The 16,260-nt window shown below is 47.8% G+C and overlaps 1 protein-coding gene across 1 annotated transcript in view; it reads left to right on the forward strand.

The window, feature by feature from the left end:
• The window catches only part of TRPM8 (transient receptor potential cation channel subfamily M member 8), a 92,087-nt gene that overhangs the window by 53,139 nt on the left and 22,688 nt on the right, over window positions 1-16,260 (forward strand). Inside the window, exons 18-20 of the mRNA XM_027538264.1 lie at window positions 2,099-2,240; window positions 3,509-3,680; window positions 5,512-5,689. Of these exons, the coding sequence (XP_027394065.1) occupies window positions 2,099-2,240; window positions 3,509-3,680; window positions 5,512-5,689 (492 nt within the window). The remainder of the gene's footprint in view (window positions 1-2,098; window positions 2,241-3,508; window positions 3,681-5,511; window positions 5,690-16,260) is intronic.

A 16,260-nucleotide genomic window follows, 5' to 3' on the forward strand; every position in this document is an offset into this window, starting at 1 on the left:
CCCTTGGACTGCAAGGAGATCCAGCCAGTCCATTCTGAAGGAGATCGGCCCTGGAATTTCTTTGGAAGGAATGATGCTAAAGCTGAAACTCCAGTACTTTGGCCACCTCATGCGAAGAGTTGACTCACTGGAAAAGACTCTGATGCTGGGAGGGATTGGGGACAAGAAGAGAAGGGGACGACAGAGGATGAGATGGCTGGATGGCATCACTGACTCGATGGATGTGAGTCTGAGTGAACTTTGGGAGTTGGTGATGGACAGGGAGGCCTGGGGTGCTGCGATTCATGGGGTCGCAAAGAGTCAGACACAAGTGAGCGACTTATCTGATCTGTTCTGAGAATGAGAAGCTTTACAGTGAGTGCTCACACTATGATGTGAACTGGATAAAGCTCAATTTCCTCCTTCAAATCCTCCCTTTCTGCTTGGGTTAAAGGCTCAGCTTTTGGATCACGGTTGGACGTGATTTCTGGATCATTCCAGTTAGAAAGCACATAAGGTTTTCAATGAACATGCTAGCAGATGGTTAGTTAATCAAATGATCTGGTGCAAATGAGGTAAGTTTCATTCGGGGGAACCTGGCAGGCTCAGGTGCCAAGTGGTTGGCATCATTGTGGAAGCCTTGTGAGCCGGGAAGTTAGCGACAACAGGATTGGGTCCTACAGTAGTACAATAAATCCCCTCCTTTCGAACATGTTATGTCAGGGGAGTGTGTTCATTAAGTCTGACAAAGTTAGCCTAGGGACCCATGTAACACAATCTGCTATATAGTACTGTACTGTAATAGATTGATAGTAATTTTCACTCAAATAATACATTAAAAACAAACACAAAAAATGAAACATTTTTGATCTTACAATATAGTACCTTGAAAAGTATAGTTCAGTTCAGTTCAGTCACTCAGTCGTGTCCGACTCTTTGCGACCCCATGAACCGCAGCACGCCAGGCCTCCCTGTCCCTCACCAACTCCCGGAGTTCACTCAAACTCACGTCCATCGAGTCAGTGATGCCATCCAGCCATCTCATCCTCTGTCGTCCCCTTCTCCTCCTGCCCCCAATCCCTCCCAGCATCAGAGTCTTTTCCAGTGAGTCAACTCTTCGCATGAGGTGGCCAAAGTACTGGAGTTTCAGCTTTAGCATCATTCCTTCCAAAGAAATCCCAGGGCTGATCTCCTTTAGGAAGGGCTGGTTGGATCTCCTTGCTGTCCAAGGGACTCTCAAGAGTCTTCTCCAACACCACAGTTCAAAAGCATCAATTCTTGGGGCTCAGCCTTCCTCACAGTCCAGCTCGAAGCAGCTGTATCACTGCTCCTTTACGCTTGCTTCCGGACATCCTGGGCTTGAAGTGAAGTTACAGCACGACTGTACTCGACACTGTGGTTTAGCCACTGAGTCGTGTTTGACTCTTGTCGGCCCCGTGGACTGTGGCCCACCAGGCTCCTCTGTACACGAGATTTCCCAGGCAAGAATACTGGAGCGGGTTGCCATTTCCTTTTCCAGGGAATCTTCCCGACCCAGGGATTGAACTTGCATCTCCTGAGTGGGCAGGCGGATTCTTTGCTGCTGAGCTGCTTGGGAAGCCCACGCTACACAGAGCTGTGCAGTGCAGTACACAAAGCCCAATCTACAGGATGCGTGCTCTTGACAGTGCACACCAGACAGCTGAACTCACTTACACAACTGGACGTGGGAACCCATATTTGCATCTTTGAAAGTTCACATCTTGAAGGTCCATGTGGAGGGGACTTACTGTATTTAGGCTGAAGGGCTGAAGTGTCGGGAGTCTTGGGAGCTCTGCCGTGTGTGATGTCCTCGTCTCTCCTGGAGTCACGAGGGCAGTGCACACGGCCCTTGGTGTTCAGTGGCTGAAGGGCAGGTGCAGACCCTGGTCTATTTCCACTTTCAGTTCCCAGGCTTTTGGCTGTTTCTTCACGTTTGGTTATTTTTAAAACTAAAACTTTGATTATAAATCAACTACACTTCAGTAAAATTAAAAGACAATATAGCAAATAAAATCCAGAAATAAATAAAAGTGATACAAAAGCACAGCTTTGAAATGTGTTGTCAGCATCTCACAAAGTCTTTCCCTTCTTTCCACAGGCTCCACCCTGCTAACAAAACCTCACTGTACTCGGGACGAGTGATTTTTTGCCTGGATTACATTATATTCACCCTAAGGTTGATTCACATTTTCACGGTCAGCAGAAATTTAGGACCCAAGATTATAATGTTGCAGAGGATGGTAAGAATAAAGAGTATCTGTGGTTAGTTGTCCTTCTTCTGACTATACCCAGAGTTCCTTTCGTTGCTGAGAGGAACTTTTTCTCCACAGAGGGATGGTGGCATTTCATAATCAGTAGCGTTGGGTTTTTTTGATCTGTTTTCCTCAGGGGCCCCTTCCAGGTTAAAATTTAATGAAAGATGACTGTTGGGAGCAAACTGCATAACTCAGCACATTCCTAGTAAAGATCTCTATTTAGACTGTCCATGTTACCAAGTACTTTCACTTGAGTCTTAAGTATTCACTAGTGGTGGCACAGTGGTAAGGAATCCACATGCCAATGCAGGAGATGCAAGAAACTCAGATTTAATCCCTGTGTGGAACAGATCCCCTGGAATAGAAAATGGCAACCCACTCCAGTATTCTTGCCTGGAGAATCCCGTGGACAGAGGAGGCTGGTGGGCTACAGTCCACGGGGTCACAGAGTCAGACACAACTGAGCACATGTGCGTAGGCAGGATAGGGACTTTTACAGTCATTTCATAGATGTGGACAGTTGGGTTCAGGAGGTTCACATGTTTGTCTGGAGACATGCAGTGAGCTAGGAGCAAAGCGAGGTCTGGAACTTTAATCTTATAACCACATAATACAGACCTCAGGGAAGCACCACCAGACCCATCTCATGGGGCCAGAGAACAGAAAGATAATTACACGCTGACCACGTTGCTTCTCCCAGCTCGTTCTCCACGTGACCCAAACCTCCATGTTTTTGTCTTTAAATCGGATGGGCGTTTGAATGAGCTCATCTCGAGGTTCCTTTCCAGCGCTGAGCTCCTCTGAGTTTGTGGTTTTAATTCAAAGCATATCTGGGGCATCGAGTCACCATGAAGTCATGCTGTGTGTGCAGAACATTAAAAACAATAAAATGGTGTATTGTTGTTTAAAAAAGAGAGCTTTTATTTTCCTTAAAAAAAAAAAAGCAATAGCTCAGGGGTTGGCTGGAGAGGAGTGGGGCACTGTGGAGTTGGGGCCCTCTTCTGCTCCCAGGCAGGTCTCATTCAGAAAGTCTCTGCTCTGAGATGGCCTGGGAACCTGCAAACAAAGATGCACCCATCAGTGCATGCCCAGAGACCCGGGGGTGATGATGAGCATGTCTAAAAATTGGTGGGTGGATGATGCTGGCTGCCGCAGGTCCCTGGGGCCCCTCTGCCCTTCTCTGTGGTCAGCGGAGCAGTCGAGCCGCCCTGGTGCAGTCCTGACGCTGCTCTTCTGTCCTCCTCCCTCGACAGCTGATCGACGTGTTCTTCTTCCTGTTCCTCTTTGCCGTGTGGATGGTGGCCTTTGGTGTGGCCAGGCAGGGCATCCTTAGACAGAACGAGCATCGCTGGAGGTGGATCTTCCGCTCAGTCATCTATGAGCCCTACCTGGCCATGTTTGGCCAAGTGCCCAGCGATGTGGATGGTGAGCCTGACATGGTCCCGATGGGGACAGCTGGGACACGAAAGATGCTTCCAGAACCAGCTCTCAGGGAGCCTCCAGGGCTTCCTGGTTTGATCCTGAGACTTGTCCTAGGAACAGGCTGCTGGAGTCCGGCCAACATCAGGCAGTGGACACTAACCCTCAAAGCCTTTTCCTTCTCCTGAGCAGGATCTTATGTACCCTGGCAAGCTTGTCCCCAGCATCTCAGCCTGCAATTTTTAAACCTTCTTAAAAAGAGTGTTTCTCAAACTTATGACAGCAGCATGGCCGATGACAGCCAGAATCCTCACTGGTGTAGAAAAGAGTGTTGTGGGTCTGTCCAGAGTGACAGGGTACCCATTTATTTCAAAAAGTGCAATAGTGAAAAATTTTGCCCTGGAACCTGGGATTTAAGCTTCTGGTATGAGTTCACTGCCAACTATCTGGAGGCAGGTTAATGGTAGCAGAGATGGCATTCATTTGATCACAGCCAGTTGGCATAAGGAAAGCATGGGGCATGTGCAAACTGGTGTGTGTTTTGGATAAACTGTAGAACATCTTTGTGATGCTGGCAGTAGCTTGGGCTCATCGCGTTCTGTCCTGCCACAAGAAAACCCCCCTGATGTTCGCCCGGGCCTAGGCTTGTATTTCCTAGCTCCTTGGTGTTTTCTCAATTATCCCCATGGCCTCATGTGGTCTTTCTGGTGTCTTCTGCTGCAGTCTCTTCCAAGACCTTAGAGAATGCTCTTTTCCATGCGCCGATGGAAAGGCAGCTTGTTATTATCATTCCCCAATCTGCACTCTGCACTTGCCAGTTTACATAAGTGGGTGTGTTTTGTCCTCCCAACAGTCCTACATGTTGGTGGCCTTAGTCCCACGGGAGGCGGTTCATGGTGACCTAAAGAGTCAGTGACAGGTAGTGTTCAAGTCCTGGTTCCGTCACTCGTGTGCTGTGTGACCTGGGATGCAGTTGGCATCTCAGCCTCTAAGTCCTGCTGCAGGTCACATGGGTGTGGCACCATCTTCTCTGACAGGTGTGTCACCAGCCGGCAGGTCAGACTCGCACGCTCAGCGGAGGGTCGAGTCCAGCGGGACTCCTGGAGGGCCAGACGCTTACATCCACTGCCTTCTCTAAGATTCCCAGGAAAAACTCCTCATCCTCTCTTCCAGATCCAGACTTTCTCCATGGCCCCCATTCTAGGCTGTTGCCCCCGGTCACACAGATGCGTATCAGCCTCTCAATTTACACACACCCCCTCCCCCCACCATTTCCTTCCTGGTAGCCATGTTCGTTTTCTACGCCTGTGACTATCTGTTTTGTAGATAAGTTCACTTTTTACCACTTTTTAGATTCCACATATAAGTGATAGGGCTTCCCTGGTGGCTCAGCTGGTAAAGAGTCTGCCTGCAATGTGGGAGACTTGGGTTTGATCCCTGGGTTGGGAAGATCCCCTGGAGAAGGGAACGGCTACCCACTCCAGTATTCTGGCCTGGAGAGTTCCATGGACTGTGTAGTCCATGGGTCGCAAAGCATCAGACACGACCGAGTGACTTTCACTACAAGTGATACCACGTGATACTTGTCTTTCTCTTTCTGACTTGTTTCACTTACTGTGATAGTCTCTGGTCCATCCGTGTTGCTACCAGTGGCGTTATTTCCGTGAAATATGAGTCAGTGAATGAAGTGTGATTCTGAGGCTTATGCCCAGTTGGGTAGAGTGTCTTGGAACAGTGCCCAACACAGTGCCCGGTCTTCACCTCGTGGCCCGCTGGGGTGCCTTGGTGCTGCCCTTCCGAGTGTCCTCACCTCGCCTGTTGGTTGCTGCATCCTCAGGTACCACGTACGACTTCTCCCACTGCACCTTCACTGGGAACGAGTCCAAGCCCCTGTGCGTGGAGCTGGACGAGCACAACCTGCCCCGCTTCCCCGAGTGGATCACCATCCCCCTGGTGTGCATCTACATGCTGTCCACCAACATCCTGCTGGTCAATCTGCTGGTCGCCATGTTCGGGTATGTGCTCGGTGACGTGCTGGACGTGCTCGGAGACGCACTGGACGTGCTCGGAGATACACTGGACGTGCTCGGTGATGCACTGGCTGGGTGTCCACGCGATTCCAGGCCCCGTGCTGGGCTGGGCTGGAGGCACTGGGAGGGAGGCAGCAAAGGTCTCCCTTGAGGAACGCATGTTGGAGGTCTCTAGGGCACTGGTGGTCTAGGGTAGGGAGAGGCCTTGAAGGGACTATATTACAAATATAGTGTGTCCCTGTAAGCTATAACATGAGCTTATTTGACCCCAAAGACAGATGACTGTGACCCCCTCCAGCATGTTCAGACTATTAGATATCCTCTTAGCTACCTCCCCCGAGCATCGCGATGCTGGCCTGCCAGTGACTGCATCCCAGCTCAGCTCAAGGTCCTCACGTTCTATGGAGTCAGATGGATGGTTTCCAGGGCTTAAGGGACTCAGCTGTTAGGTAATCACTGCTTTAAAATGTTGAGTTTAAGTACAAGTCCAGAGCACAGGGTCAGGAGAGTGATTCTCTTTGGGGCTTGTGTCTAATAAGGTTGGCGTGAGAACTCGATGGGACTCTGAAACATTTTTATTGCCTTTGGCCATTCTCTTTAATACATTTAGAAAACCATGTTTGTCTCACCCCTTACTCTTTCTTAAGAGGGTTTCAGAGAGCCTCATGTGTCGCTTACAGTGGAAGTACCTTGGTTTTTTATGCTGTTGCTGTGAAGTAGCTGGTTATATTGAGTACATGAATCCTGGCACACAGAGAGACACATAGTTTAGAAACAAAATATAAATTAAAAAATTATTTGTTAAACCTTGGAGTGAATGAAAACTATAGTTGAACCCCCAAACTGGGAAACTATGACAGACAAGAAATACGTTTGATTTCATTAAACAAATGTTTTAGGTACAGGGGACCGCAGATAGAGTCACGTGATAAATGATAGCCTGGGGGCAATCTTCGCCTGAATGTGAGCAGAGGCTTCCAGTTCTTAAGATAGAATGGGCTCCTGCACACTGGAAAAAGAAAGATGAGCCAGCAGAAAATGGGCAGTTTAGTTCAGTTCAGTCGCTCAGTCGTGTCCGACTCTTTGCGACCCCATGAATCGCAGCACGCCAGGCCTCCCTGTCCATCACCAACTCCCAGAGTTCACTCAGACTCACGTCCATCGAGTCAGTGATGCCATCCAGCCATCTCATCCTCTGTTGTCCCCTTCTCCTCCTGCCCCCAATCCCTCCCAGCATCAGAGTCTTTTCCAGTGAGTCAACTCTTCGCATGAGGTGGCCAAAGTATTGGAGTTTCTGCTTCAGCATCAGTCCTTCCAATGAACACCCAGGACTGATCTCCTTCAGAATGGACTGGTTGGATCTCCTTGCAGTCCAAGGGACTCTCAAGAGTCTTCTCCAACACCACAGTTCAAAAGCATCAATTCTTCGGCGCTCAACCTTCTTCACAGTCCAACTCTCACATCCATACATGACCACTGGGAAAACCATAGCCTTGACTAGACGGACCTTTGTTGGCAATGGGCAAGGGGAATGCAATTCAGAGAAATTTAAATGGTCCCTAATCATATGGAAAGGGGCTCACCCTTGTTGTGGGAAAAGTCAGATGAAACCAAGAGCGAGGTGCTGGTTTAGGATCTGTCAGGTAAACAGACATCACAGGAAGGGTTGGGGGTGGTTCTGGGAGTCTGACTTGTCTCCAGCTTTTGGTAGAGTGATCTGAAAATAGCTATTAAAAATATACAAACCTTTGGCCCAAGTCCTTCACGTCTGGGAATCTTTACTAAAGGCACATATGTAAGAGCACTTATTCGATCCATCATTTGATGCCTGACGATACGGTGATAACAGAACAAAACATGTTCTAGCCACAGCGTGGAATATTATGCAGCCCTTAAAAAGAAAAGGTGGGGCCTCTGTTTATTGACTTGGAAGGATATTTTGTTAAATATAAAACGCAAAATGCAGACTTATTTTAGGTTATAATCTTATTTTCTGACAATAAAAAAGAAATTTAAAAACTCACAATGATCACATATTACTTCTATAATTAAAAAAACAGTCAGTTGTCACCCAGAGCCGTGAGGGGTGCCAGGATTGTAATCGAGGGTCATGTTTCTCTGTTGGTCAGTGGCCCGCCCTGGAGTGAGGCTGGGTGGGGGGGACGCGTGCCTCTGGGGACATCACGCATCCATGGCACTGGTCAGCGAGTGGTCATCCGGCCTTCAGGAGCACAGAGACATCCACCTCTAGTCCAGGTGCTTCCAAAATGTCACTGCTTTGCTTAAAATTCTGGCAGTATTTTAGTATTTCCCCACAGTGTTCGGGGTAAATTTCAACCTCCTCCAAGGCCGTCTGTGACCTGAACTTTGAAAACACCTTAAGGATTCCGTCCGCAGGCATCCCACCTGTTCATCCCTGAACGAGGTGATCTGTCCTGCCTGACACTTTTGCAGATGTCACCTCTCTGTCGGCATCACCTGTTCCATCTTGGTGGCTCCCTCCCCCTTCCTCCTTATCCTCTAAGGAGCCCAGCAGCATCCTTGGCCTGAGTGGTCCATGTGCCCTCCCTTCTGTGCATAATGACCCCATGCACCCTCTTCACAGCCATAGCCTCCTCTCCTTCCAGACTGTAAGCTCTGGAGGGCAGAGACTGTGTCTGTCTCAGTGCCTGGCCCTTCCTGGTTTTGTTCCATGGATGAAAGAACAGAATTCGTTCTGCTTTTAGTTCCTTATTCGGTCACCAGTGAGGAGCTTAGCTTCCTGTTCTGTTAGTCAGGCTGAAGTGTTAATAGTGAAGTCACTCAGTTGTGTCTGACTCTGCGACTCCATGGACTGTAGCCCACCAGGCTCCTCTGTCTATGGGATTTTCCAGGCAAGGGTACTGGAGTGGGTTGCCATGTCCTTCTCCAGGGGATCTTCCCGACCCAGGGATCAAACCCAGGTCTCCCGCATTGCAAGCAAATGCTTTACTGACTGAGCCACTAGGGAAGTGTTAATGGTGAATGTCAAATGAGTGACGGGTTCATCACACGGATAACATCTGCTCTGTGTCAGGTGTGTGGGCCATGGAGGTCACGTGGCCATTGGTCCCACTGGCCTTAAAGAGGGAGTGTGCAACCACTCCCCTCCCTCAACCATCACTGGCTCTAACGGGGTCCTGAAAAGGACTTAGGGATCCAGATACCTGTATTGCTTAAGGGAAGCTGGACCATGTCAGGCCGCCAAACGTCCCCAAGTCTGAGCTTGCAGAGAGAGATGGCAAGAGGAGTGATTATGTATCCATGTGAGGGCAGAGAAGGGAAGACCAAGTCCCAGACTTGAAGCAAGAGTGGGGAGGAAATGAGATGACTGGGGTTCTATTTGACAGTGATAGCCTCTCCTGTCAACCTTTATGTTGAACACTGGGCTGCCCCTGTAAAAACTGACCACCGATATAACATCTACAACCATTCAACAAAAAGGCTGACAGCTCCCAGTGCTGTGGACTCTGAGTGACGTGAATTCAGGAGATTTCAAGAGGCAATGTGGAGTAGTGCTTAGAGCTTGCCTGAGTCTGTGTGCTGTGACTGTGTGTGTGTGTGTGCACGCGCGTGCTCAGTTGTGTCCAACTCTTTATGACCCCGTGGACTATAGCCTATGGCGGACGTCTCTGTGACCAGGCTCCTCTGGCCATGGGATTCTCCAGGCAAGAATACCAGAGTGGGTTGCCATTTCTTCCTCTAGGTGTTCTCCAAAGCCATTCTTCAGGATTGTATCAGTTTGTAATTCATTATGCCCTTGACAATCATAAAATGATAGAATTTGGAGCTGAGAGGGACAGGAGTCTGGCCTATTTTTTTTGGGTCAAGGAAGTGGAAGATGGGCAGCTCAGCATCTGCTGTGCTGGCCACACTGCGGTCCAGCTTGCTGTGTCCATTCAAGACTTCAACCTGAGTGTTTTCCCCATGAGACCTGAGCCGTTGGGCTGTGCTGGCCACACTGTGGTCCAGCTTGCTGTGTCCATTCGAGACTTCAACCTGAGTGTTTTCCCCGTGAGACCTGAGCCGTTGGGCTGGGCTACAGCCCACTGTTGCCTCATTCAGTGCTTAAGTGTAAAAGCTGGAGGAGTTCCCTTCCCAGGGGGGCTTCCCAGATTCCTCTTGGGCTCAAGCAGAGGCCTTTTCTTTGTTAATCCCTGTCTGGGCACTTGAGAACAGTCCCCTTGCTATCCTTAGGCTAACTGATCAGAACACTGTCTTGGAAGATGGTTGTAATGGTTGTTCTGGGCTTCCCTAATAGCTCAGCTGGTAAAGAATCTGCCTGCAATGCAGGAGACCCTATTTTGATTCCTAGATCGGGAAGATCCCCTGGAAAAGGGACATGCTACCCACTCTACTATTCTGGCCTGGAGAATTCCATGGACTGCATAGTCCATGGGGTCACAAAGAGTCAGACACGACTGAGCGACTTTCACTTTCACTTTTCGAGCCCACAGCTCTGGGCTATGACCCCCATCTGGCTTCACATCAAAATATTCGTGTAACAGCTTAACTATACACAATGGCAGCCTTTTGAACTCAAAGTAAATGAACACTTGGGATTTTAAAGCGATATTGGAGTGTTCTCTAGATGGTATTCAGCAGGGAAAGGAAATGGATGTGAACATCTGTGATTATTCCACATTAAAATTATTGATCACAGGCCATGTGAGGCTTATCAGAGCACGGAGTGAACTTAGTTGTCAGTAGATGACTCGGGGTCATGTTAACACACAGCTGAGGCGCCTGCAGGTACTGGGTCCTGAAGATCAATCCACCAGAGGCTTTTCTGCTGAAACGGACCCACAAGACATGCCCTGTCTAGGGTGATTTCTAAGAATGATTTTTTAGTCTTAGGACTAATGTATGTTCGTTACAAATATGGAGCAGAATAGGAAAAAAAAATATCATGTGGTACAGACTTAAGCGTTGGGGTGACTTCATTAGTCCCAGGCAGGCTACTGAATCAGGATGAAAAGGGAGCAGATAATGGTAATGATAATAATAGCTAATATTTATTGACACTTTATTGGGGTAGGCACATTCAAGTGCTTCACATGTGTGGCCTTGTGTAAATTAGTCATCATTTTTGTGTAGGCGTGGCTTTATAACCATTTATAAATGAGGAGTTGGAGGCAGAGAGAGGTTAAAATCTGTGCTATTTGAGACGTAGAGAACGGACATGTGGAGATGGGGATGTGCGGTGGAAGGGGAGGCTGGGACAAATTGATGGAGTGGGGCTGACATATATGCCCTGCCGTGCTCTGATGACCTAAGGGAGCAGGGAGATGGGGACCGAGTAGGGAGAGAAGCTGAAGAGGGAGGGGATGTATGCTTACCTATGGCTGAGTCGTGTTGTTCAACAGAAGCTATCACAGCATTGGAAAGCAATTATATTCCAAAAAAAAAAAAAGAGAAAGAAATCCCTGCTATCTGAGGGTGATGGGCATGAGGCATAGTGATATAAGACGATGTGATGTGATACAAACAGTATAAACAGCGCGAAAAGGCTGTTGACAAAGGATCATGGTGCTGAGTGGGGGTCATAACTTGCGACAGATCCCAGGTGGGCAGCAGTGAGTGGGTGAGACCTTTGCCCTTTGAGGTTGGGTTGGAGAGGGAGAGGTAGAGGAGATAAATCGGTCTGGGGAGGACCAGCGACTACAGAGGGGAGGAAGTTGAAGTGGTAGCTTATGGAGTCTTTTCTGCCGTGGCAAAGAATTTGGATTTTTCTTGCAGATGAAGGGAGGTGTTCATGGGTCTCTACACAGGCAAGCCAGAGAAAGCAATGGCACCCCACTCCAGTACTCTTGCCTGGAAAATCCCATGGACGGAGGAGCCTGGTGGGCTGCAGTCCACGGGGTCGCAAAGAGTCGGATACGACTGAGCGACTTCACTTTCACATTTCACTTTCATGCATTGGAGAAGGAAATGGCAACCCACTCCAGTATTCTTGCCTGGAGAATCCCAGGGACGGGGGAGCCTGGTGGGCTGCCGTCTATGGGGTCACACAGAGTTGGACACGACTGAAGTGACTTAGCAGCAGCAGCACACAGGCAAACAGCATAATCTTAGTTGTGTTACTTTGACAAAAACAAACTCAACATTTAGCATCACAAAAACCAGTGCCATGAAATCGCTGACTGTCTCTTACTGGTCGCTTTGATGCATTTTTGGTGCTGCAGAGTCAGAGGGGAGCCTGGATGTGCAGAAACATTTTAACACACCCGCTGGGGCACTGCATGGGTGCAAAACGTCAGGGTGATCCGGGGTCCTTGGATATGGCTAGTGTGTCAGGCAAAGAAGGGCAGGTGGAAAATGCCTGAAATCTGTGAAAAGCTTGGAAGAGAGGTTGATCTGCTTGCAGTCTAGCTGGCAAGTTTTTCTAGATTCTGACATTTTAGCGTCTACTTTTTCTTTGTGAATTTTTTGCAGACTTTCCATTCTGCTCTGTGGATTGGTCTTTCTTTTTTTTGTTTTTACTACCAAACGGCTTTAATTACTGATCTTTAAAAATCATTTTAACATCTGTTGTATGAAGGCCCTTCATTAGTCTTACTTAGACTTTTCCTGGCTTTTCTTGTATGTTTAATCAGATGGAGGGCCTAAGGCTTATCTTCTGAAATCCGTTTTTCTTTCCTATTCCAATAAGTTTGTTAATGAATTTTATTGTGCTGATGTTAACTTTGTAGATTCATTTAGGGGAAGCTGAAATCTAAAAGAAGTGCCAGAAAAAAATGGGTTTTTCTCCACTTAATTAAATACATATAGTTCCTCAGTTTTGTGGACTTTTTCCACGTGGATATGGTCAATGTTCTGTACATTTTTTCCTAGCCATTTGTGGTTGTGAGTGATATAGTTTTTCTATTATGTTTTTTCGATAACTGTTTTTTGATGTGTAGGGAGGTTATGAAATATAACTTATTTTGGAATAAGTCTCTTTTGTTATTGTTCAGCCGCTAAGTCATGTCTGGCTCTTTGCAACCCCATGGACTGCAGCATGCCAGGCTTCCCTGTCCTGCAGTATCTCCTGGAGTTTGCCAAACTCATGTCCACTGAGTTGGTGATGCCATCCAACCATCTCATCCTCTGTCACCCTCTTCTCCTCCTGCCCTCAATATTTCCCAGCATCAGGGTCTTTTCCAATGAGTTTAATAAATAAGAAACAGGAGGAAACTTCCATGATGTGATGAAAAGAAAAGAGAGAAAAAAATAATTCCATGTCTCCTTACTGAATTCTTTTTTTTCTCTCTCTTTTCTTTTTCTCATGTCATGGAAGTTTCCTCCTATTTCATATTTATTAAGCTCCTTCTTTCTTCTACTTCTTTTTTTCCCCTCCTAATCAGAAATGGATGTTGCATGTCGCCAGAAAACTTTCTAGCAATAATTGAAATGGTATTTTTTCTTTTGATCTATGATGTATTATGAAAATGATGAATTACATAAGTGACCTTAATATTTAGTCATCCTTTTGTTCTTTGGTCAGGCACATTACTCTTTTAACGTAATGCTGAATTTCAGCCATGTGTATTACAAGGCTATCTGAATCCTAAACATTTATCTCTCAGTAACATTTTCACTGTCAAGGGATGTCTGAGGGTTCGTCTCTCCTGTCTCTTCATCCTCTCGTACTCAGCTGCTCCTAGGGGACAGAGATCCTGCCGGCTGGGTAGCTGAGGGCACAAGATATCACGAGAGATGTTTAGTCAAAGGGGACTGTGCTCAGATTTCCTTGGTGGTCCAGTTGTTAAGATTCTGTGCTTCCAATACAGGGGGCGTGGGTTCCATCCCTGGCTGGGGAACTAAGATCCCACATTTAGCGTGATTCAGCTAAATGTTTTTCTTTAAAGGTGGAGACCTTGCAGAATTTCTCCCAAAGAAGACACTAGATGGCCAGTGCTTGGCAGGGAGAGTGAGGACCATCAGAGTTGGGTGGATGAGAGCCTGAACCTGAGGGAGGGGCCCTGAGCTGCTCTGGACATTTGGGTTTGCTGAGGGGGTTGAGATGCATCGACAGCAGAACTCAGCCTCTCCTCTACGGAAATGGAAAACCATGTTTAAGAACATCAAAATCGTTCGAGCAAAGTGCTTTGAAGCAGTGCCCAGTTATTAGCCTGCCCTGGGTAGTCCTCATGTCTTTTTGGCGGAGGCTGGGGCTGACTCGAGAGAAGAAGAGCAATCTAGAAGGTCTAGGGTGAGATTTGGCTCCGGGTCACGTTTATCCTTTTCTGCTGCTCTCTGGGGGAAGGTGGGTCTGAGTAAAGGTGGACCTCAGCATGGTCAGCCCTGGAAATGTGTGATTTCTGCAAAGCGGCCTTTGGGTATTCATGTCCAGTAATCAGCCAGCTCGTCTACAACCCCTGGGATGCGGATCAGGGCTTTTACTGCTTGCCCAGGAGAGGAACGCTGCTCACTGGATCCACCTGGACCCTGAAGTGCAGAGGAAGCAGTGATTCCAGCTGGGGCTCCATGGAGCCTGCTGGGTTGTCCTGAGGAGCACCTGGGGCAGAGACGGGAGGCAGAGTTCTTCAAGGTGAAGACTGCTACCAACACCAGCCTCTGTTGTGGGCACTGGTCTAAGTGCATTTTAGACCAGGGCTTGGCAGCCTTTTCGGTATGTGCCAGCCGTGGTCTGGCTTCGACCAGAAATGCGGAAAGAAGCCATGCCTCATGGCCCTGCACCATCCCCTCCTCTCTGTTCATGGCCCCTTACAGAGCAGTTTTGGCCCCTGGGTCACATTGCCAGTTCCTTTTCTAGATGACCTGGGAGGCGTGAGATGTTTTCCTTTGCCTCTGAGTGACTGGTGAGGTAAGATGCCAATCTCTTCCCACTAGGAAGGACCCTTCTCGGCCATAGTTCCACTCAAAGCTTCCCAGGAAGAGAGGGACGGTTCATGTTCTCCAGCTCTAGGCATCCTGAGTGTTCCTCCCTTCAATAGGAAGGAGTAATTCCTTTTGGATAAAACTTAAGAAGACAACATTTGATGCATTTTTTTTTTTTTTTTTTTTAATTTGGGGCACTGCAACAGCAATCGGCAGAAACCATTTTTGGGTGCATAGATAAGGATTTAAGATGCTGCTCCCAGGGCATTACCATTTGAATGGTGATACTGGTTCTAGCACAAAGAATAGAGTAAAACGTGATTCCTGGCAGGCTGCCCGCCTGGACTTCGTTAACCCGGGCGTGCCTGCCGTCCTCTCTCATTGCAGCAACAGAAGCCGGCGGTGTCCTTTGCAGACGCAGAATCAGCAGGGACTGGCCAGGACAGATAATGATGCTGGGTGTTCGTCTCCGAGCAACCTGACCTACATTTGGAAGAAGCGGCAGCTTCCCTGCTGGGTTCAGTTTGCTGCATGCTCACGCATCACAGTCCTATCTGCTTTTCACCTAGAGAATCTACCACGTAAAGATGACACATGATCAATCAAGAAACCATTTTACATGCCTAGTCTGGGAGGTTATGGATAGTAGATACTCAGTAAATGTGAATTCCCTCCACTTTAAAAACCACCCCCTATTGAAGAGGCATTCCCTGCAAAAGCCTGCCCCGCACAGACCCCAGGACCTGGAGGAGTCTGATTCATCAGTCAATGCCAAGATAAGAGGAGCTGAACTTACAGGCAAAGCCACAACCGTGCTCCATGTAGGTTAGGGCTTTGCTTGTGTGTATGACCATCACTTGCCTGAAGATATTTAAGTCTTAGGTGGTAGTGTGGCAGAGAGCAAGAGTGAGGTCTCACAACAAATGAATCCCATTTGGCCTGCCTGAGAAGTTTGGCCTCTGAAATTTTTACCCAGAGTTTGGAGAATTTAATCTATCTGCAATCAGGGTTTGCTTGGAGGTGATTTCTAAGCATTCACTGATACTTCTTTGGCTCTTAATGGGGTGGTTTGGTGTTAGCAGTAAAACTGTCTTGGATGATTGAACTTCAGTGAATGGTAGAATGCATCACATTAATCTTTTACTAAGTAGTCCAAGCAGATCAGCAATTCAATGGACATGAACTTGGGCAAACTCCGGGAGATGGTGAGGGACAGGGAAGTCTGGCGTGCTGCAGTCCATGGGGTCGCAAAGAGTCGGACACGACTTGGTGACTAAACAACAACCACCACCAAGCAGGTCCTTTTGAAACAAGCATAACCCAGAACACTCATGCGCCACGTCATGCAATGGCATCGGGCAGTGACAGGGCGAACAGGCTCTGGAGTGGGTCGCAAGGTCCAAATTTTGGCTTCATCACTTCCCAGTTGGGCAACTCAATTTACCTATCCTGCTTCTGCCTCAGTTTCCTGATCTGTTAGTCATAGCACTTATATGCTGACAACAGGGTCTGGTGGATACAAGTGTTGGCTACCTTGCAATCTTGGTTTAATTTGCAACCGGTAAGTCAGTAGTATAATCAGACATTTTCCCAGTAAATAGACATCCTAATTTTCCTTATGGGGATCTCTTTCTCCCTATGAACTGTGATTTACACAGTGGGATGGTATTGTAAGTAAAAACCCAAGCCTTATTATTTCACTCACATATAAGCAT

The sequence above is a fragment of the Bos indicus x Bos taurus genome, chromosome 3 (genome assembly GCF_003369695.1).
Source record: "Bos indicus x Bos taurus breed Angus x Brahman F1 hybrid chromosome 3, Bos_hybrid_MaternalHap_v2.0, whole genome shotgun sequence".
NCBI classification, from domain to species: Eukaryota; Metazoa; Chordata; class Mammalia; order Artiodactyla; family Bovidae; genus Bos; species Bos indicus x Bos taurus.